Source organism: Pan troglodytes, chromosome 12 (genome assembly GCF_028858775.2).
Source record: "Pan troglodytes isolate AG18354 chromosome 12, NHGRI_mPanTro3-v2.0_pri, whole genome shotgun sequence".
Taxonomy (NCBI): domain Eukaryota; kingdom Metazoa; phylum Chordata; class Mammalia; order Primates; family Hominidae; genus Pan; species Pan troglodytes.
This window is the reverse complement of record NC_072410.2, coordinates 35,753,315-35,777,702: the sequence shown is the minus strand read 5'-3', so window position 1 is coordinate 35,777,702 and position 24,388 is coordinate 35,753,315. Positions and strand designations below refer to the sequence as shown.

Here is a 24,388-nt window from a genome sequence, read left to right as displayed (position 1 = left end):
ACCTCTTCTGTCAACTTAAACCTGGCACTCTCTTGGCTGGCTTTCTCTGCTCTTTCTGGGCACTCCAAAGCTTCTGTACTTACATGCTACAATTCCAGTCACAGGAAGATGCTGAGTTCTTTAGTCCCAGATCCATATTCCTGAGAAAACCTAATTGCCTAGGCTCAGGTCATAACTCTGTGTCTGTTTCAGTTGATTATGGCTGGGCCTACTGCCCCTCTGTATGGTGGTGGGGCAGAAGTTCCCAGAGAGAGGCAGGGGTGACAGGGACTGTTGTCTCAAATGCTAGGCAGACATCTGGAGTGGTAACCACTACATCTGTTCACAGTGAGCACATCCTTGCAGGGAAACTGGGTTAATCATCTCTATTATTGAAACTCAGAGGTATAGTGTTTCTTCATAGGAATTTTCTTTCCTTATTTGAGATGGGGGTCTCACTTTGTTGCCCAGGCTGGAGTGCAGTGGTGTGTGATCTTGGCTCACTGCAGCCTCCCCTCCCGAGTTCAAGCGATTCTCCTACCTCAGCCTGCTGAGTAGCTGGGACTACAGGCATGGGCCAACATGCCTGGCTAATTTTTGTATTTTTTGTAATGACAAGTTTTCACCATATTGGCCAGGCTGGTCTTGGACTCCTAACCTCAGGTGATCTGCCCACCCTGGCCTCCCTAAGTGCCGGGATTACAGGTGTGGGCCATCGCACCCAGCCTATTTATAGGAATTTTCTATAGGTATATAAGTAATAATTTGAAGGTCACAACTAGATGCCTTTTCGTGTAACCGTATCTTGAATGGAACAAATAATTTCTTTCTACATAATTATACATAAATAACCCAATGCTTTTTAATACCCATGAAAAACCATTAGCTCAAAGACACTTGCAAAATGGTATCAGGTTGTTTTCCTTGGTGTGTATTAAGTTTGAAGCAAAGGGGATTTTCACATACCAAGACAAAATAGAAGTCTTCCACCAAGTTGAAATCATCACATTGCAATTTAATCATATGATACAACCAATTTTTTGATGTGTTATGCCATTCGCCAAATACCAAAAATTTTTTAGGGGAAACTTTACATCCTCAATACTATACACTTCCAGCTACATCACCACCTAACAGGGACTTTAAAAAGAATACAAAGTACGGTATGCCTTCTCAGTGCCTTGTTAGTAATTCAGTTACAGTTCTGCCAAACTTTCTTTAAAGGAATACAATTCTCAATCTTACACTGTTCAGAGCACAAGCATAGCTTATTGTATACAAGAGATGTGCATCAGTTCCCACTCCTCAGGGACTGTATGAATTTGGCTTTATTTTTTTGACGGAGTCTCACTCTGTCACCAGGCTGGAGTGCAGTAGTGTGATCTCAGCTCACTGGACTCTGCCACCTGGGTTCAAGTGATTCTCCTGCCTCAGCCTCCCAAGTAGCTAGGACTACAGGTGCACGCCACCATGCCCAGCTGATTTTTTGTGTGTTTTTAGTAGAGACTGGGTTTCACCATGTTGGCCAGGATGGTCTTGATCTCTTGACCTCATGATCTACCTGCTTTGGCCTCCCAAGGTGCTGGGATTACAGGCATGAGCCACTGTGCTGGGCCAAATTTGGTTCTTAGAAACCAAGGAGTGATGTGTGCACCAGGCCCAGGGCTGAAGAGCTGCTTCTCACGAGATGCCTCTCTTGGTCTGGCTGCTGTGTCCAGTCCTATCCAGGGTTAGCTCTGTTCCTCCTCCTTGTGGCATCTGTGTTTCTCTTTCTGCTCTGTCTCTCCCCATCTCCTAGTCCAAACATCCAAAGAAATTAATTACCTCCAGGAGATCGAGACCATCCAGGCTAACACGGTGAAACCCCGTCTCTACTAAAAATACAAAAAATTAGCCGGGCATGGTGGCGGGCACCTGTAGTCCCAGCTACTTAGGAGGCTGAGGCAGGAGAATGGCGTGAACCTGGGAGGCAGAGCTTGCAGTGAGCCGAGATCGTGCCATTGCACTCACGCCTGGGCGACAGAGCAAGACTCTGTCTCAAAAAAAAAAAAAAAAAAAAAAAAAAAATTAATGACCTCTTCCCCTAACTGAACAAAGCCCTTCATCTAAGGCCACCCTTTGGTTGGCAGCCTTAGCCAGACATCTGCTTCTGGTCAAATCAATGTCTTGTCCACAGGGAGGCCCAGCGCTGTTTCTGGTTTTAGCTGGATGCAGGGCGTCAGACATGGCAGGTACTACGGTCTAGCTGGTGGGTATCAAAGAGTTGGTCGACGTTCTCTCAACAACCTAATAGGGACAAACCATGGAAGGCCAGTAGTAAAGGAGTTTGAAGTTCCCTTTCAGAAACCAATTAACAACCCCAAAGAGACAGTGGGTAACATAAAAGAGCAGCCATAAAAATATACAGTTAAACATATTTAATAGAAATATTAAAATAATCATTACACTTCCTCTCATTGCAGAAACCATGAAAGAATATGCCTTTTGTAATCAAAGTAATTTTTTATCATGCAAAAAAGTATTTTGTTATAACATTCGTAAGTGGAGACTATATTTCAAAACAAGTTTATACAGACTTCAGAAGGTCTAAAGTCAAAGTGAAACATATTTAAATATGATTAGTTACATCGTATGCAGCTGGCATACTCATATTCACAGTTTATAAAGTAAAAAAACTAAACTCTTCATGTCGGCTCTGAAATAGATGCATTTTCATTCATACATTCGCTAGTTAGGTCTGTTCTTCTAAGAAGGAAAGATGAGATATATGAGATATTTTTTAAAGAACAAACTCAACATATCAGCAGTAAATTTCAGTTAAACTAAATTGGAAACCAATGTTCTGTGTAACCAAAATGCAAAGTCAGTTCCCCAGCTCAGAAAGAAAATTAAGAGTATAAACTGAAGGCTTAAGAGAACTTCAGAGAGCATACTGTGTGATTAATACATAAATATTAAAAATTATCCAATTTTTGATTTAAGAACAACACAGTTTGGATCTAGTCATTAAAACATATGCAGAGGTGTCAAAGGCAAGTAACACTACCACCTAAGGTTATTCGGAGGAACTGTGAAGATGTAGCACGGACCTCTAAGGTGTCTAAAATCCCTTCTGATGGAAAGCTTATGGAACACTATCTGCCAAAAACACTGAAAGCACCAGTTTTATATTTAGATCCAATGCTGAGTGATATAGTCACTGTTTGGATAGGTTTTTATTTGGGAAAATGGAGAGGATTCTCAAAACAGATTCATGGCTTGCATGCAGTGACACCCTATCAAGAGCCTGGAAAGACACCATGAAATCACCTCAACTCAAGTGGTGGGCCCACCTATTCATAGTCAGTGTTACACTAGCCAGCTCTAGGGCTCTGACAACATAATGAGTTTTGAGGTAGTATACTTTAAAGAAAAAGAAGAGTTTATTTTAAAGCAAATAACTAAACTGTATTTTAACTTAGCATAATTAACTGCAGCATATTTACTTCATAGCCCCTTAACATGTCACTTTTACCAATAAAGCTTTTTCCTTCATATTCTAATCACAAAAATTTCTCAACAATTTATAACAATCTGTAAATCTGACCTTGCAATAAATAGTCATAAAACGTTATTTTTATTACTATTATTATTTTTAGAGACAAGGTCTCGCTCTGTTCCCCGAGCTGGAGTGCAGTGGTACAATCACAGCTCACTAGCCTCAAGCGATTCTCCAGCCTCAGCCTCCCAAAGTAGTGGGATTTCAGGCATGAATCACCACACCTGGCCTTGAAACATTATTTTTAAAGCCTAAATTCCAGTTGGTATGGTACCAAAATTTAGTTTAACTTCAAAATTCACAGTACTGCCGAGAAATGGGCGGGTCCTGAGGTTCCAGAGAAGTGGGGAGGGAATTCATTCCTGGTGGTTTTATTCTGGCAGCATGCATGGGAGATCATATGAGTTAGAGGGCTGTGGCCTGGTATCAACACTTCAAGCTGTTGTACTTTTACTTCAAGTTGAAACTTTTAAAATACATCTGTCATATAGATGTACAAATATATGTAAATGCAAACATATATACACACTTTTTGACAAAAGAATGATGGTAATATACATGAACCATTTTTGTAAATAGATTCTATTTGGTTAATAAAAATATTCCTTCCATCAACCTATCGAAGTCCAAACCAACTACGAAGATAGGATGCCCATCCAGAAGAATGGGAAGCATTTTCTTCCTCACCTTTGGAAAGTAAAACAAAAAAAAAGAAAAAAAAGAGAGTATTAAAATTTCTCAATGTAAAATCTATATTTTAGAACCACTCTACAATATAAGCAAATAATGTCTTTTTTACTGATCACATGCCTTTTTTGGTGGGGGGGGGGGTTCTTTTTTTTTTTTTTTTTGAGACAGGGTCTTTCTCTGTCACCCAGGCTCGAGTGCAGTGGTGTGATGAGACTTCAATGCAGCCTTGATCTCCCAGGCTCAAGTGATTCTCCCACCTCAGCCTCCCAAGCAACTGGGACCACAAGGTGTGTACCACCATGCCTGGGTAATTTTTTATTTTTTTGTAGAGATGCAGGTCTCACTGTTTTCCAGGCTGGTCTCAAATTCCTGGGCTCAAGTGATCCTCCCACTTCAGCCTCACAGTGTTGGGATTACAGTCACGAGCCACTGTACCCAACCATATGTCATTCTTTAGATACATTGCTTACTAAATTTCTCTTTTTAAAGGATATACTGAATTTCCGGTTGAGCCAACTTAACAGCTAATTTTCTATTTTAGCTTTAAAACATTGATAAGCAACATGAAGCAATCTAGAACTTAACCTTTAAATGGCTTTATTAAAGCAATCCAGCTATGAGAATTATGCAGAAATGATTATCTACAAACAATCTTACCAGCACATAAGAAATTCTTCCTCTATTCTGAAATACCATCTTCTCACCATATACTTTGATGTTATGAATCAATGTCTGTTCTTGAACATTTATTGTCTTTCTCTATTAAACAATTCCAAAATAAAATTTCCAGCACAACTAAATATTGTTGATGATAAGAGGATTTTAAAAAAAATTCTTTTAAAACAGAAGCTTATATACAACTTAGAATCTAAAACCAATAGATTTATGGTAAACCTTAAAACTGAACCAAAACAAACAAAAACCAAAGTTTTAATCATTTAAAAATCATGTTTATTGAGGTACAACTTACTTATAGTAAAACCTGCCCTTTTCAGCGTGTAGCACTGAGTCTTGACAAATGCAGTTATGTACCACCACCGACCAAGGCCTGGCACATTTTCACCTCCTCAAAGTTCTCCCTGGCTGCTTCTCCCACTCCTTGGCAACCACTAACCTGTTTTCTGTCTTTATAGTTCTGCTTTTTTCAGAGTGTCATATAAGTAGAATCACACTGTACACAGTATTTTGAGTCTGACCTCTGTCAACTGACATAATGCATTTGAGAATTATCCATGTTGCTGTACTGGCAGTGCATTCTTTTTTATTGCTGAGCAGTATTCAATTGCATGGCTGTACCAGTTTGTTTATTCATTTGCCAGTTGAAGGATAACTGAGATCTTCCTCGTTTTTAGCAATTTTAAAGAAAGTTTCTATGAATAATTGTGTACAGGTTTTTAATTAAATGTTTTGGAGATATAATTCATATACCACATAATTCACCTTTTTAAAGTGCATAAGTCACTGGTTTTTAATATATTCACAAGGTTTGTGCATAGGTTTTGTGTGAATACTGGTTTTCATTCCTCTTGGATAAAGATTTAATTTGGTATTACCCTTCCAGACACCTTTCTGTGTTTTCATACGTATATATGTATGACAGTTTGACCTTAGGCAGAGTAGCATTTTCAAAATTTTACATGGGGAAACTTTCTAGAGTTAAAGCCATTTTATTTTTCTGTTCTGTCTGGTTTTATCTGCATGTTATTTACAATCTGCTGCGTAACAAATTACTACAAACTTAGTACCTTAACACATATTTATTTCACAGTTTCTGCGGGTCAGGAGATCAGAAATGGTTCTATTTCAAGGTCTCTCACAGGGCTGCAATCAAGATGTTGGCATGGCTGGGGTCTCATCTGAAGGCTGGACTGGAGAAGAATCTACTTCCAAACTTATGTGGTAGTTGGAAGAATTTAGTTCCTCAAGGCTGCTAAACTGATGGCCTGTGTTCCTTGCCTCTGGGATGGTAGCTTGCTTCAACAAAGTGTGCAAGCAGAGAAGACAGAGAGAGTCCGCTAGCAAGATAGAAGCCACAATCTCTTGTAATCTATCATTTTTGCTGTATTCTACTGGTTAAAAATAACTCATTAGGTTAGCCTACTGGCTCTCAAGGGGAAGAGATTATACAAAGGCATGCATTTCTGGAGGAGGGAATGAGGGCAAAGAATTCTGAAAAGTCTGTCTTCCACAATCTGAAGAACTTCTAGAAAGTAGGAGGAAGCGATATTGCTTAGGGATGGACAACTTGGCACTTGTTATGTGTTCCAAGTGAGGTAACCTTGTTCCCAAGAATAAAGAGAACCAGACGACTGTAAACATTTCCCTAAACTGAAATGCAGACTGTTGTATGTTCACCTGAAATGAATGGTGTAGGCTGAATATAAGATTTTTGACAAAATAAAAATTTTGCTGTGTTCTCAGATCTGGCAGGCTCCTGCCCTTGTGCAAACAATGTTCCTGGCAGCTATTCATCTCCTTAGGTAAATAAGAATTGGAGAAAAGCTGTGCTTAGATAGGGTGCATTTGCTCTTGCCTTGGAAGGCTGTTTTCTGATAAGGTTCTATATCCTCTGCAAATCAAATCAGGCACTTACAGTGTGAGTATGCACTCTCTTCCTGCCAGTCTGGAGATGATCAAAAAGCCTATAACAGGTGTGGCCTATTTCCCTATTGGGTTGCTGGGCTTTTTTTCTTTATTTACTTGTAGAGAGTTTTAGACCTCTGTGTATGTATGGTGTACAAGTGACAACATTCAGATCTGTAAACTGTAACCCAGTCTGGGAGCAAAGAAGATATAGAAAAATGACTTTTACTTCTGGCTTGAGTAGTAAAATTGAGATTCAAATTTTGCATATAGAAGTACTATATGGCTAACTTATTTGGGGAGCAAAGCTGACTTACCATAAGTCTATCTCAAATAGAAATGAAACACTCAATTTGTGAAATATGCTGAGTTTTAATGCGTGTGGGGGCAGGGTGAATTAACATTTGTGATGCAAAGAGAAGAGCAATCTATACTTACCACTGTCTATTTGACATTGTTTGGGGACTACTGCTACACTCTAAGTCATTTTACCTTATAACGCAGAGTTGTAACACGCTACTCTGAGCAGCTCATGACATCTGCTTGAAATTTAAGTTGGGCCCCTAATATGTGTTTATTATAAAGATTTTGATGCTGCTTTTCAGAGTTGGGTAACCTACTTTACCCCCTAAGCTAATGTTTCCCAAATACACCCAAACCCACAGAAAGGAAAACTATTCCTCATTAACTCACAGCCAACATCATAAATATTTTATATCTAGAGCTGATGATACAGTCAGGTATTTACCAACACTCATGTATATATGTAGAGTTTCAAGAAATAATTGCTTATCCTTACCAGATTCAACATATTCTAATGTTTCACATATTATTTTTATTTCTTAATTTTTTTTTTAAGATGGGGTTTTACTCTGTTGCCCAGGCAGAAATACAGTGGCGTGACCAGGATTTCGACCAGAAGTTTGACTGCAGCCTCGAACTCCTTATAACAAACAATCGTGCTGCCTTAGCCTCCCGAGTAGCTAGGACTATGGGCACATGCCACCAGATCTGGCATATTTTAAAATTTTTGTAGACATAGGGTCTCGCCATGTTGCCCAGGCTGATTCTGAACTCCTGTTCTCAAGCAATCCTCCTGCCTGGTCTTCCCAAACTGTTGGGCTTACAGGTGTGAGTCACTGAGCCCAGCTTGTATTCTTTTGATTTTAAAAAAAATATTCTGAATGTGATCCACCAAATTAATTTCACCATCCACTAATAGGTGGCAACCTGAATGAAAAATACTGTTATAAACTTTACACAAAACCAGAGATTATAAACATTTGCTTCCAAGGAGATGAGAGAGGCAAAAAGTACTTGTTTGCTCTGATGGGCCCTGTTTCCTTCAGTGCCAGGAAGAGTAGCTCTCAGACCTTTCTTCTGGCATCCCTCATGTATGCAGTGTTGGTTATTATTTTCAAGGCCTTGGTAACAAAATGCCCCTAGTGTGACCAGTCAGACTGACAGTCCATATCTGTAATATGGTGGTAAGTTTCCTTTGCATGTCTTTCTTTCTGGCATCTTAGACCTTTTACCTAGGAAATTTTCTTTTTGCTTGAAGTACATCATTAAGAATTTTCAGTGAAGGCAGATTCTTAAAGTTTTTGTTTTCCAGAAGAGATCTTGGAAAATATAAAAGGTTGGCAGTTATTTCTTTTAGTACATGAGATAGTATTACACCAATGCTGTTGAGAAGTCTATTGTAGGCAATGTGTCTTCTTTCTCTGGCTGCTTTTGAGATTTCTCTCTGTCTTTTTTAGGGGCAGTTTTACTCTTATGTGACTAGAAGTAGATTTCTTCTTTTTTTTAAATACTGCTTGAGATTTTATTGGGTTTTTGAATCTGTGGATAGATATCCTTCAACAGTTCTGAAAGATTTCCAGCCATTCTCTTCATATATTATCTGTGCTGTATTCTACTCTCCTTTTAGAACTTCGATTAGTAAAAACATGTTTGATGTCTTTTCCCACTGTTGTTTTTTGTTTCTCCCATGCTGAATTCTGTGTAATTTCTTTTGAACTATCTTGTAGTTTATTTTTATTTTTATTTTTATTTTGAGATAAGAGTTTTGCTCTTATTGCTCAGGCTGGAGTGCAATGGCACCATCTCGGCTCACTGCAACCTCTGCCTCCTGGGTTCAAGCAGTTCTCCTACCTCAGCCTCCCAAGTAGCTGGGATTACAGGCATGCGCCACCACGCCCAGCTAATGTTTGTATTCTGAGTAGAGACGGGGTTTCACCATGTTGGCCAGGCTGGTCTCGAACTCCTGACCTCAGGTGATCTACCCTCCTCGGCCTGCCAAAGTGCTGGATTACAGGTGTGAGCCACCGCACCAGGCCTTACATTCTCTCTCTTAAAGAGAGAATGTAAGGTATCTAAATCTGCTGCTAAACCATCATTGTTTTTAATTGTAATAAGGTCTCTTTTATGTACTCACATTGATAAGAGACAAGTAGGAAATAATCTTTAAAGGGCAAACTAATGTAAATGTGTTTTCCTGTCTGTTTACAGGACTTAGCAAATGCACATCTTAGAGTTCTGGGTTTCTAATGTGTATCTCCTCTATGAAATTCTTTAAAAATATCTGTTATTGGTATCCCTTAGGTTAGTCTCTTTTAGAACTTCTAAATCAATGGACCCTTAACTTATAGGAGCCACCTGGATGTTAGCAACATCTACATTGAACATGCTGAGCTTTTAAAAGAGGGCTGTTAGACATGTTGAGTATTTTGAGATAATATCATTGTTGTATTCAAAACTATTGAAAACTTTAATTTTAAAATGCAAACGTTCTTAAAGTCCTGGTTAATTTTATAACTATAAAATTAGTTATAATTTTGAGATTTCTGTCTTGTTTTTTATAGGGGCAGTTTTACTCTTAGGTGACTAGAAGTAGATTTCTTCTTTTTTATAACTATAAAATTAGGTTTACTTTTGTTAGAATAAATTAAAGACAGTGAATTTGTAATTTGAATAACTACTAAAAATATACATGATGTATTCTTATTTGGGCCCTTGTGACAAAAATACTATTGTGGCTATAGAAACCTATCCTATAGTTTGAAGAACTGAGATTACTGTCAGTATTGAGAACATTCCTCCTTCATCATTAGAAAGATTATTAAAAACCAGATTCAAAGAAACTATCAATACTACTTATGAAGTATGTCTGTAAAAAAAAATTAAGCCTGAATCTTTTCAGGCCTCTAGACCAGGGGTTCTCAAGGTATGGGCCCCAGACCAGAAGTATCAGCAACAAATTGCTAAAAATGCAGAATCTTGGGTCAGAAATTGGGGACCAGCAATTGGAATTTTAGTAAGTATACCAGATGATTCAGATGCCTGCTCAATTTTGAGGATGACTCTTATCAGTTTAGTTATTAGGATTTACAGGGGATGGGGAACATGTTAAAGAGCACCAACTAGATAAGGTCAATCAGTCAAAAGTAAGATGTCTGGACATTCTGGGCCTCCTGATGTCTTAGAAAGCACACAATACCATCTATGATGTATTTTTGTCCACCATCCCACCCAATTGCACCTGGATCTTCCTATTTATAGGCAATTGGAACAAGCTCAGTGTTACCCTGTAATGATTAAAACCCAAATATAGGACTGCTATAGCATAAATGACCACTTTCTTCAATTAATAAGTGGCACATTAAAAATATATTTATATATATAACTGTTATAGATAAAAAAACAACAAAATGGCCGGGCGTGGTGGCTCACACCTGTAATCCCAGCACTTTGGGAGGCCAAGGCGGGCAGATCACAAGGTCAGGAGATTGAGACCATCCTGGCCAACATGGTGAAACCTCGTCTCTACTAAAAATAGAAAAATTAGCTGGCGTGCATCTGTAGTCCCAGCTACTTGGGAGGCTGATGCAGGAGAATCGCTTGAATCCGGGAGGCGGAGGTTGCAGTGAGCCATGATCGGACCACTGCACTCCAGCCAGGGTGACAGAGCAACACTACGTCTCAAACAAACAAAAACACAACAACAAAATAAAGCTTAAGGAACATCAACCAAATGCAATATATGCGCCCTATTTAGGATACTATAAAAAGACATTCACAATAACACAGGCAAAAATGAACATAAACTAGGTATAGGTGACAGAGGAATCCAATAAACATTGAATTATTCACTGGGGAAAGAAATGATGTGTGGGATTTAAGTCTCTAACTCTCCCCTATTTACGCCAAAAGATTGTCCATGAGTTGAAAACTGTTAGAAATGGGTGACAACTCAAGAGAGATTATAGCGTCTTCCTTGTGCTTGTAAATGTCAAAAATAAAAGTAATTTAAAACTAAAACAAAAACGAAACCATAATTCTTAAGATGCAGCTTGAATTCAGTTAACTATAGCAGTTGTATATGAAGCATTTCAAAGAAGTTAATGACATCACAGTATTAAATCCATCTGACATGGAAACCAACTCTAACTACATCATAGTTTTTTTTTTTTTTTTTTGTGAGATGGAGTCTCGCTCTGCTGTCAGGCTGGAGTACAGTGGCATGACAGATCACTGCAACCTCCGCCTCGTGAGTTCAAGCGACTCTCCTGCCTCAGCCTCCTGAGTAGCTGGGACTACAGGCACATGCCACCACGTCCAGCTAATTTTTGTATTTTTAGTAGAGACGAGATTTCACCATGTTGGCCAGGATGGTCTCAGTATCTTGATCTTGTGATCCGCCTGCCTCGGCCTCCCAAAGTGGTGGGATTATAGGCATGAACCACCGGTGCCTGGCCTATGGCACAGTTTTAAAACTGCATTTGCCTAGAAAGTGGACTGCTGTATATAGACCAAGTGTTGGGCTATATGACTCCATTGTCTTAGGCTATTTGGGGTTGGAGGAAGGAAGAGGGGTGAAGTAGAAAAGGAACAAGCTAATAAATGTTTTTTAAAAAGTAGAATTTAAAACAAAACCACGTTCAGCTGAACACCAGAACTCAACACCAGGATAAAAATCCAATTTTCAAAGAGCTAGAAGATCAAGCTAAGCACTTATTGTATTTTGCTGAACGTTAAAATTATATAAATGTATACAGTTGCCTCAAGATGTTAAAAAGTCAGCTTTTCAAATCTAGTCACGGCCTACTCATATGACAGACCCAATTCAAATGAGCAAAATTGAAAAGTTACACATACAGACAACTTCTCAACCACCAGGCTGTTTAGTTTAAGTTAGAAGTCAGAAGTTCTGAGACTCTCCTTTTACCCACCTTGAGCAACCGCAGCAAGTTTTCCCTTTTCTTCAGGGCTGAGCTGCAACATCATATTTATAACAGGAAGAAGGCTCTCTCTTTCACTACCTGGCTTCAAGAAAATGAACTGCAGCAAGACGTTCTTCAAGTGTTCCACGTTAGCTGCAGACTCCTCTTGATTCCTTTCCAATCTTCTTATTTCACTTTTGAGAAGCTGGTGTTAGAGAAATGAGTTAAAAATGGGCTGTAGGAGCTTCTGATTAAATATGGCAGACTGAACTCATGTAATTTTCTTCTCTTCCCCCCAAATTTCCCCCTTCCCTCCATATGGCAATAAAGGAAGGAATTCAGTTAACTACAGCAGCTGCATGTGAAGCATTTCAAAGGAGTTTATGACATCACCGTATAAAATCCATTTGACATGAAAACCGGAACTCCAACTATGAGATAGTTTCAAAGCTGCATTTGCCTAGAAAGCGGATTGCTGCATATGAACCAAGTGTTGGGCTATATGACTCCATTGTCCTAAGCTATTTGGGGTTGGAAGGAAGAGGGGTGAAGTAGAAAAGCAACAAGCTAATACAAGAGGAGAAAACGTAGATGAGACAACATCAAGAAATTCTCATGAGAAACAGATGAAGAGGTGGAAATGAGTCAGTCCAGCAGCTTACCAAGTATCACTGACAAGAGGAGAGGATGCATCCTGTGTAAATACTGGAGTTCTTGTCTCAGAAGCACAGGGTATCATGGAAATGGAGTTGAAAGCTGGGGAACTGATGGAACATCTCCATGAGGAGCAACTAACTGGAGCCATGGGTTGGTACCAAGATGTTCCCTCTGCCTTCTACTTTTGATAGAAACTAAGCCAGTATGGCATGGGGCTCTGAAAATGGGCTGAGGGGAACATCGGTAGCCTCCACTAACCCCCTGCCCCTACGCTGTTCCTAAAGTCCCAGGCAGTTAAGATGTCCACAGTGAACGGCACTTAATCAAAACAAAAGTTCAGACACAGTAAAAATTCAGGAATATAAGACAATGTGAAACACTATCAGAGAAATGAGGCAAAGAATGATATAAAAAAGGTAATATCATGTTCAAGTCTTTGAGGAAGATTTCCAGGTTGAAACCAAGCCATAGCTTTTAGTATATTTTCATTTTACGTTAGGCAAGAAAGTTAGCGAACTTTGTCCTCAAACCTAGGACCATTTAAAAAAGTGACAATAAAGAAGACGAAGAAATCATGAAGAGAGTATAAATTTATGAAAATATAACATTTGGCCAGGCGTGGTGGCTCATGCCTGTAATCCCAACACTTTGGGAGGCTGAGGCAGGCAGATCACGAGGTCAGGAAATTCAGACCGTCCTGGCCAACATAGTGAAACCGTGTCTCTAGTAAAATAAAAAAAATTAGCCAGGCATGGTGGTGCGTGCCTGCAGTCCCAGCTACTCGGGAGGCTGAGGCAGGGGAATCGCTTGAACCTGGGAGGCGGAGATTGCAGTGAGCTGAGATTGCACCACTGCACTCCAAACCTGGTGACAGAGCGAGACTATCTCAAAAAAAAAAAAAAAAGAAAATATAACATTTAAATAAGTCATTTAGGTTTACTGGGCTAGTTAGTGATTTGTTAGCTATGATAATGTTTTTATTAGTGGGAAAATGTTATTTTATAGAGATGCATACTGAAGTATTTAATGGTGGCATGTCATGATATATACAATTTACTGAAAATAACTGAATTCGGCTTTAAAATAATCTGACAAGGATAGCTAGTGGCCTTGCACAGTGGCAGGACAGATCTATTAGGAGCAGCAAAGTACAGGGGAAAAGCATGTACTTTTCAGACAGCTATGAGTTTGAATTTTGTTCCACCATTTACCAGCTTCAATTTTTCTCTCAACCAGTGATGAAATTAAATAATGTATGTAGAGCCCAGGGCCTGGGTCATAAGAACTCCTCAATGAGCAGTATGACTATATTCTGAGGGGTGATTTATCAGTGAGCCAGGGTGGAAATACCTCATTTGAGTAATCCTCAACTGTTCTGCAACATTCCTAGATGTTTCTGGTGTCTACTTTAAACAGGAAAAACTTCCCATGCCACTTTGCCATCTCCACCTGAAAACTGTTTAGTAGTTCAGTACTATAAATATCAGTTGAATAATTTAAATTCACTGGTTATCTTTAGAATTCAAAGACTCACACCCATTTTTTATTTAAGCATATGTGAACAATGATTTGTGAACATCTCTCTAGTTTCTAAATCTATTACGGTTTCTTAGAAAAAGCAGGAATTAATAAATAATCTTTAAATAGGTGTAAAAGAAGTATTTTGGCTGGATGCGGTGGCTCACGCCTGTAATCCCAGCACTTTGGGAGGCCAAGGCAGGTGGATCACGAGGTCAGGAGATTGAGACCATCCTGGCTAACATGGTAAACCCTGTCTCTACTAAAAATACAAAGAAATTAGCCAGGCATGTTGGCGGGCACCTGTAGTCCCAGCTACTCGGGAGGCTGAGGCAGGAGAATGGCGTGAACCTGGGAGGTGGAGCTTGCAGTGAGCCGAGATCGTGCCACTGCACTCCAGCCTGGGTGACAGAGCAAGATTGTCTCAAAAAAAAAAAAAAGGCAATATTTCTCACCATCAGGAATCTAATATAAAGATCAAGATGTTATAGATGCATCTGCAATGTGAATTTGTAAACTTGGGTGCATGTGTATGGAGGGTCCAGAAAACCACACTGGCGGTTTTCACAGTGGCCAGGTTTTCTGATCTCACCTTAATTTGCTCCATAAGGACTGCATTGGTTGCCTCTGTTTCCCGAAGCAGGCCGTTTAAGTGATCTGCACTTTTTGTGGCGGAACTGAGCTTCTGAACCAATTCTTCTTTGGTAAATTCAGCATGCCATAATGGAGGCACTGCAACATGTTGTTCCAAGAATTAATTTTCAAAATCATACATTACAGATGAAGATTCTAAATAAGAAAAATCTAAATATAAATATCTTACTATGTGATATTTTATAGGTCTGCTTTCTTTGCCATTCATCTATTCAGCATACCTCAATCAACAGATTATATGTTGTAGGTGACACAAATAAAACAGTATCTCTGTTGTAAAGCATGTAATCTAACTGAATACAAGCCCTATGAGTCCCAGTTCTGAAATTTGTCAGAATTGTGTTTATAGACAGTTTTATTACACATCTTCTTCCCATCTATTAATATTCCAAGATTTTATGTCATTTCACGTATAAGGAAAGCATTAACATTTACTGGTCACATATCATGTTCCCTCATAAGAATCTTCTATCAAGCGGGGTAGGTATCATTATTCAAACTTTACAGATGATGAAACAGGCTCACAGTTGACAGGTAATTTTTTCAGAAATCACAAAGTCAAATTGGCTTCTGGAGTCTGCTGCTCTATCATGATGCCTCCATGTCACCACTATTAACTTTGCCTGAAGGAACCATGACTTGCAGTTTCTACCCCACGTGGTCAGTGACCATGAATACAAATGACCCTTACTCCAGGTGATTCTGAAGTTTCAGGAAGATGACAGATTCCCCCTAAATTTTGTACAGTAATATTAATTACAGGTAATAAAATATACCAAAACATCACTACAAAAATTTAGCATTACTTCATCAAGAGGAATAAACTGAAACTGTCAGTTTCTTGGAAGGGTGAGAGGACAGTTTATCCTGCTTTCTAATACCCACCACCTATTTGTGACTATAAACTTCCCACCACTTATTTATGGTTCAAGCCTAGGGCAAGAGCTAGCATTTTATTTTAAAAAAGATTTGTTTAATAATTTTTCCATTTGGACAGTGTGATGGTTAATACTGGGTGTCAACTTGATTGGATTAAAGGATGCAAAGTATTAATCCTGAGTGTTGTCTGTCAGGGTGTTGCTGAAGGAGATTAACATTTGAGTCAGTGGGCTGGGGAAGGCAGACCCACCCTTAATCTGGTAGGTGCCATCTAATCAGCTGCCAGCGAATATAAAGCAGGCCGAAAAACCTGAAAAGGCAAGACTGGCCTAGCCTCCCAACCTACATCTTTCTCCTGTGCTGGATGCTTCCTGCCCTTGAACATCAGACTCCTAGTTCTTCAGTTTTGGAACTTGGACTGGCTCTCGTTGCTCCTCAGTCTGCAGATGGCCTAGTGATCGTGTAAGGTAATACTTAATAAGCATCCATCCATCCATCCCATCCACCCATCCAACCATCCAATTAGCTCTATCCCTCTAGAGAACGCTAATACAAACAGGTAGTGGAATATTGAAAGAAATTTTATTGGAGCAGCCCAAAAAAGCATATGTACCTTAGAGTAATAGTAATTAAATAAGACAGTGAAATTAAAGAAGAAGAACATATTTAGACAGAGTAACAGACCAAGTTTAGTTTCGGGAGAATTAAGCAGCTGCTCTAAAGACTGTGTGTATGTGCTGGCGGAAGACACAGACTCCGTATCAGTTGTCTCCGTGCCTTCTCCCTCTTCCCGGGTTACAGTGTGCATGTCTAGAAGCGGGAGGTCTGTGTTTCTCCTTTCTTGAAGGTTCTTCAAAGATTGTTGAGAGGAAACTGGGCCTATTAGATTTTTTTAAAGATTAAGTGTGAGATTGTTCAAAATCTATTGATTCGGCCTTACAGAGATACACAATAAAATGAAAATATCAAATGATAAGAGTAGAGGAATTAAGTAACTATAAGATAAGTGAAAGGTGTATGAAGAATTGCTAAAACATTTCTTAAAATTTAGCCATCAAGGCCGGGCGTGGTGGCTCAAATCTGTAATCCTAGCAGTTTGGGAGGCTAAGGTGGGTGGATCACGAGGTCAGCAAGTTCAAGACCAGCCTGGCCAAGATGGTGAAACCCTATCTCTACTAAAAATACAAAAATTAGCCAGGCACGGTGGCAGGTGCCTGTAATCCCAGCTGCTGGGGAGTCTGAGGCAGAGAATTGCTGGAAACCAGGAGGCGGAGGTTGCAGTGAGCCAAGATCACGCCACCGCACTCCAGCCTGGTGACAGAGTGAGACTCCAGCTCAAAAAATAAAAATTAAAAAAAAACGTAGTCATCAAACTTTTAACTACGTTAGTCATTTTAATAGAAGCTATAAATTAATTGCTACTAGCTAAGATAAACTGTTAGATAACACAGCTCATAATATAGTACTACTTATTTTTTATTAATTTAGAGTAGAGGGCCAAACTACTGCTAAATACTGGCCAAAATTAAAAGACTAGATTCTAGCAATTTTTCAGGATTAGGTATTTCAGATTGCTGCATACATCTTGAAACACACTTGCTGTAATCTGCTTGGTAGACATCCTCAATCACTGCCCTTATACCTTTACCTCTGCAGCTTCTTAATTGTTGCTGCTCACACCTACAGTGCTCATACAGTTAAGAGCCCAGAATCCAGGGCACGGAACTAATCAATTACATTGTCTAGCAAGACTTTCCTGTTTGCTGATAAACTGTAAAGTGTTATTTTTTCTGAGACAGGGTCTCACTCTGTCACACAGGTTGGAGTGCAGTGGCACGATCTTGGCTCACAGCAACCTCTGCCTCCCAGGCTCAAGCCATCCTCCCACCTCAGCCCCACAAGTAGCTGGGACTTCCAGGTGCATGCCATCCCGCCCAGATAATTTTTGTACTTTTAATAGAGATGGGATTTCACCATGTTATTCAGACTGGTCTCAAACTCCTGGCCTCATGTGATCCACCCACCTTGGCCTCCCAAAGTGCTGAGATTGCAGGGGTGAGACACCACGCCTGGTCTAAACTGTAAAGTTTATCAGGCCCTTTGACATGTATTGGTTTATTGACTCCCAAAAATCTGAAGTTCAGAGAAATTTAATGACTTTGCCCAAGGTCTCATAACTGAGTTAGAAACCAGAATTGTAATCTAGATTTTTAAACTTCAGATTTCATTTATTTTGCATTTCATTAAATTGCCTTAGTCCTGACTGCCCTTTCTGAAGCATTTTCCTGGGTTTCTGGTAAGCTGACTGCTTATTCCACTGCTGATTGCTAGATTACAATCTCTTGTGCGACCTTTGCCCTGGCTGATTACTTCCTTTGTTGATTCTTTGGCATATGTTAAATTCTTCTGAAGTTGCTTTTTTACCCTAATAAGTGACCGATAGCTGCTAATGCTCCAGTGACAATATTTCCCATGGGAAACCAAAACACCATCAACTTGCTACTAAAATACTGCATCATCATGGCTGACATTTTTCCATTTCTTCCTGGAAGCAGAATGGAAGATACTGGGTACGGCTGAACTAAAACTCCAACTAATTGTAAATGTGAAAGCAAAGAAGCTATATTGGTTATGCAATTCTACACATTCAGTGCCGCTTGAGTGTTTCTAAGTTCCTTGCTCTAGCTCATGTTTCTATTTAAGAAGTAGACAAATTTGATGACTAACAACGGAGAACACGAAACAAATCTGGTGAATACCAGAATTAAGACATGTGTCAGCCAGGCGCAGTGGCTCATGCCTGCAATCCCAGCACTTTGGGAGGCCGAGGCGGGTGGATCATGAGGTCAGGAGACCGAGACTATCTGAGGGAGAATCTTCAGGTTTTTTCTTCTCTTTTGCTGTAACACCAGTCAAAAAAATTGACAAAGATAAGGTATTAAGTATTGACGTTAATACTGTACCTGAAAATAAAAACCATGGAACCTATCTATAGGTTAAAACAGCATACTGATAAAAAACACATATACTTTGATGCAGAGATGTACGACAATCATGAATTAGAATTAGCATCCTGATTTAGTGTTCTACCAAAAACCCTAAGTGAACACAGAATCTATTTAAAACCAAAGAAAACAAAAAAAATCTTGTGTTTACTTAATAGTCATTGAAAAGAATTACTACAGATTTCTAGAATTTAAAAAGGTTAAAAATTTTAAAGTGTTGCCCAACTATACTTAGCATACAATAGTTTACCAAAATATCCATGCATTTGCAGCAATTGAAAAAAATCTTAAAACATAAGCAAGTATTAGTATACATATGAAACTAATCCAAAGCCAACTGTGATTAGTTCCTGTAAGGAAAGTTAACAATTGCCAAGAATGGAAGGTGACTAGAGTTGCATCTAGTTTGCCTGTGTTCAAGCATGATACTAGATAAAATTAAATAAAAACTGTTACTCTATGGGTAGCTAACACTATAAAATCTAAGACCATTCATATGGCTGAAAACAACCCATCCCCAGCCACCATCAATGCAAAGGGCAAAAAATTAGAAAGAGAAAAAACTTCTATATGCAACCTGTTCTGATCTATTAATGTAAAGAAGAACTTCTGGCTAAAGGAGTTTAATAAAGTAAGCCAGTCAAGAAGCATGCCATGTATACCAACTGGTGACAGGGAAACATTCTGAGAGCTATGGTGTCCAATATGGTAGCCTAGCCACATTCTATTAAAACCTCACAAGGTGGCTAGTCCAAATCAAGACATGCTAACAGTAAGTGTAAACACACACACTGGATTTTGAAGACTTGGTGAAAAACAATAATGTAAAATATCATTAATTTTTATATTAATTAGAAGCTAAAATGATATTTTGGACATAATGAGTTAAATCAAATCTATCAATAAAGTTACTTTCATCTGTTTCCCTTTTTAACTGTTTCTTTTTATTCTTTTTAATATGGCTACTAGAAAATTTATTTATTTATGTACTTATTTGAGATGCGGTCTTCCTTTGTCACCCAGAGCTGGAGTGCAGTGATGTGATCACAGTTCACTGAAGCCTGGAACTTGTGGGCTCAAGTGATCCCTCTGCCTCAGCCTCCCAAGTAACTGGGATTATAGGCACAAGCCACTGCACCAAATGACAATTTTAAATTACATACACAGGTTATATTTTATTTCTATTGGATGACGCTGCTCTGCAGAACCAGTGCCCTTCCTTTTACAATGTTAAATTTGTCCCTCTCCTTCATTATAAACAAAAACTTAGTATCATTTTCTGGCTAGGAGAAATAACAGTACACCGTAAGATACAGATTCTTGTTCCACTTCTGCTATTACTCAGTAAAGACCCCTTGGGTAAATCAGATAGCCTCTCTTGGCCTCAGTTTACTCATGTCTAAAGTCTTCATTTCTAAGGTCCCTTGGGACAATGACATTATCAGATTCAAAACAGAATAAGGCTCTATGTTCTACAGTAGTGTATAGGCACATTCGTTCTTAGGTCAAGGATTCCTAACCTAGAGCTCACAGAAACTGTACGCAAGTATACATCCACTTTTAAGTTAACACTTTTCACATTTCTCAAAGACCGTATCTTTAAAATAAAAGATTAAGAGCTACCTTAGCTGCTAATAAAACTGGTATACTTAAAAAAAAATCAGAGATTGTTACTTTATCATTGTACTTGTTTGGCATGGCTAAGATGTGTTACTGGTCACTAAGGGTGAGATTTCACTTCCCTAACCTGTTCTTGAAGGCCTTCAACAGATCCCACTTCTCGCTCCACTCTAGAAGCCACACTTCTAAAAATGATCTGTGCAACATATATAATATGCAAGCTGTAGAATGCTGGCTGTTAAAAATGGGGTCCATTTTCAAATACAACATTTTTCTAAACCATGCACAAAAGAACAGCCCTACAGGGACACTCTTCCACACTGTATACATGCCGTTGCCACTACATGTGAATACTGGCAGACGTTAGTGGCTAAAGATAAACATTAGATAAAACATAGGTCTTCATTGAGCAGACCTGAAATAGCAGAGCAATGAAGTACATTACAAATCAGCATCCCAGTACATTTTAAAAAACAAACCAACAAGGGTGTCATGCCACCAGTCAGAAGGTACTTTACTTAAACTGGCATTTTTTAACATGCATGTTGTAGTGGTAAGTACTTAATTTCATACAGCCACAGTTATTAATACTTTGCTAAGGGCTACCAGCTGCTAAAAACTGCTGTTATCTCATACTGAGAATGCTAGTTCTATACTTTTGCTCTCAGGCTGTGAGGAAGGGGTGCTAGTCCAAAAGGCCATGGGATTAGATTTAAAAAGGCTAAAATTAAATCCTAGAAAATAAAGAATATTTCATTTTTTAACATTTTAGGAAACAAAATGAATATGCTTTTAAAACATAAAAAGCCAGAATCCCTCAATTTATACCACCAATCTGACTGTCTTACATATTCATTCATCCCTGTAGTTTCATTCTTTGCTCATTTAATACATGAGCAAGACTGACATACAACATATAAAATGAGAACATCTCAATATCATGTTTTTTTGTTTGTTTGTTTTTTGTTTTTTTTTTGGAGACAAAGTCTCACTCAGTCACTCAGTCAGGCTGGAGTGCAGTGGCATGATTTCAGCTCACTGCTACCTCCATCTCCTATGCTCAAGCGATCCTCCTGCCTCAACCTCCTGAGTAGCTGCTAATTATAGGCATGCACCACCACGCCTGGCTCATTTTTGTATTTTCAGTAGAAACAGGGTTTCACCATGTTGGCCAGGCTGGTCTCGAACTCCTGAGCTCAAGTGATCTGCCCACCTCGACCTCCCAAAGTGCTGGCATTCTAGGAGTGAGCCACCGTGCCCAGCCTCAATATCATGTTTTCTGAGTGACAAAAGAAACAGAACAAATGAAAATGAACACTTTAAAAAAAGACTCACGTTAATGCGCATGATTCAAGCATGAGTCCGTATACTGTACCAAGTTCTTTTGCTCTGCCCTAGCATGATAGAAGTATCTTCCAGTTACTGAAATGTCTTTAACTAAGTTCTCTTGCTCTTTGAAACCTCACTGTGAACTTATTAAGGGAGAAAAAAATTGCTCAAATATTTTGGGGGTGTTCACAAAGCATCGTTTATATCCCAACATTAGTATCCCACAAAGAGTCTGCATCAAGCTAAACATTAAAAGAAAGAAAAATTGTGCTTAACTTTAACAACAAAGTACTTACCCTTTTCTGGTGTTTTAAATGTGTACTTGATTGAAGATTCTTCCGTTGGAAAGGAAGCAGAGAGATTTTTGACTTTGCTATCTGAAGACTGTTCGATATCAGAGTTCTTTGACAGTTCACATTTGTTAGGTTCCACTTTGCTTTCAGATCCACTCTGGGCTACTGAACTAGTTTCACTATTGTTACTTTTCAAAGGTGCATTAAAACTAAATCCAAACAAAGACCAAGTGGCAGAACTGTTGCCAAATGCAAATGGTTTTGATTTTTCACTACTAAAAATGCTTTTAACAGACTCTGAACCAAATACAAACTTTGGAGGAGAAACCACTGCTTTTGTTGTTGTTTCAGATGTGCTAGACACTTCAACTTCTGAAGTTGCATCTGCTACATCATCATTCTGAATAACATCTGTCCTCTCTCTTGTGGTTTCTTCTAATACAGCTACAGCAATTTTGCCACATGGTGACTCTCTGGGAGTGCTTGACCGAGAAACGTGAGGTGTTATCAAAGAATCTTTTTCCTGGGCTGTTTTTGCTTCATCAAAAAATTTTCTTAAACAAGTCTGCAACATCCTGTAGTTTAAAACGAACAGCTAAATGCTCTACTTTTCTTTCTCCATCTGCCAAATCACATGCAGTCCACACCCATACTCTTTCTGTCCCTTTCATATTTTGCAAAGTCATGTCTGGAGTTATTCTGTGATTGGCACAAAGTTTTAATACTTGGTCCCTTCTCATCACTATATGAACTTGCTTATTATCATAATTCTGTAAAATCTTTATATCACCAATGTCCCTTTCTTTCCATTGACCAACATCTTTATCATATCTGTAGAGTTCTGCCCTGTGACTAAAAACAACTTGTTCATTTTCCTCACCACTGGATACTTCAACTAGATCAGGTAAAGGAACAACAGGTTCAAAGTACTGTCCATCTCTCTCTTCTTATTGAGTAACATCAGATTCTTCATCAGTGCCAACTGAAGTCCCACTCTGATTCAACTTGGCAGGAGACTTAGATAGACTCAAAGCAGATTTAAAACTGAAGTTAAATCCTGTTGTTGACTCATCAAAGCGGAAAAGATTTTTTCTCACAGGGCTACTTGCCAACGGAGAATCATGTACTGAGCTACTACTAACATTATCATCCAAAGCATCTTCCCTTAAATCATAGTTATCCCATTCTAATGTGGGCCCAGTGTTTTCAGGATTGGGTTTTATTGTTGTGTCTGAGGCACCGGCTGCACCTGTACCTGAACCCTTATTTTCTTCCTCAGTGACTTTTGTTTGATCATTTGTCAAAAATGTTTTGAAATCTTTCAGTCCACTCTTCATTTCTTCAGCTCTCTGTATTAACTTGGCAGCTCTGCCAGTATCTACAAGTTTATGGGGAGTTTGAAGTGGTATGTCTAACAGAAGCCTCTGGCATTCCTCAAATTTCTGCTTGAATTCTTCAGCCAGCTCTGCTGTTTTAAATTTTGCTGCCAACTGCTCTAGTTTGGCATCACCATCAGAGAAATCACTGGCTAACCACATCCATGCTCTATCTGATCCAGAGAGGGGCTTCAGGTTCATTGTAGTTGTTATCCAATGATTAGCACACATTTTTAGTACTTGGTCTCTTTGCATCAGCATTCTTGGATTGCCATTGACCTCATTTTTGAGAATTTTTAAGTTCCCCAAGCCCCTTTCTTTCCACTGACTTATCTCAGCATCAAATCTAAATAGTTTTACCCCCTGTGAATACAGAACTTTTTCATCTTCTTCTCCTGTTACAACTTCTACTTTTTCAGGCATTTGAACTACTGGTTCAAAATGGATGTCATCGCTGTCCTCAGTCTTATAGGCATCATCATCTTTCTCAAAGTCACCAGAAGTGTTTGCTTTATTGGCCATTTTACCGCATTGTGATGAGAATAATTTTTCTCCAGCACCTGAAAATCCCTTGAAATTGGGGTCTTTTTTGCCAAACTGAAATCCTCCTCCTGAAGTTGATTTTGCAACATCTGCAAATGTAAAAGTGCTACTTGTTTGGCCAAAAATCACACCACGGCCATTCTTCTGGCCACTAATATCCTGACCCTGGAAGCCAATATCATTTTCAAGAGGCTTTTCACTTTTCTTTTCTTGATTTCCTGGTTCCAAAATGCCAAATTTAAATCCATCAGCAGACACAGGGATGGAAAATCCTTCTTTGGTTGACTTAAATTCTGTATTAGAAGAACCCTGAAACATAAATGAAGGTGAATTTTCTTGATCCACATGCCCAAAATAGTCATGAAATAAATACCTTCTTCATTCCTAAACAATTTATCAAATGATGTTAACAATAATGATGATGATGATGATGATAACATTTATTGAGCATTTATTAATGTGCCAGCTGGGCACTGTTCTAAGCACTTTACATTATTATCTC

At 38.9% G+C, this 24,388-nt stretch overlaps 1 protein-coding gene across 1 annotated transcript in view; it reads right to left on the bottom strand.

Annotated features, from left to right (window-relative positions):
- Positions 1-973: 973 nt before the first annotated feature.
- The window catches only part of LOC107971323 (RANBP2-like and GRIP domain-containing protein 1), a 59,010-nt gene continuing 35,595 nt past the window's right edge, over positions 974-24,388 (bottom strand). Inside the window, 5 exon segments of the mRNA XM_054677997.2 lie at positions 974-4,204; positions 12,022-12,217; positions 14,780-14,919; positions 21,971-22,514; positions 22,516-24,195. Coding sequence (XP_054533972.1) covers positions 4,134-4,204; positions 12,022-12,217; positions 14,780-14,919; positions 21,971-22,514; positions 22,516-24,195 — 2,631 coding nt within the window. The 3' untranslated portion in view covers positions 974-4,133.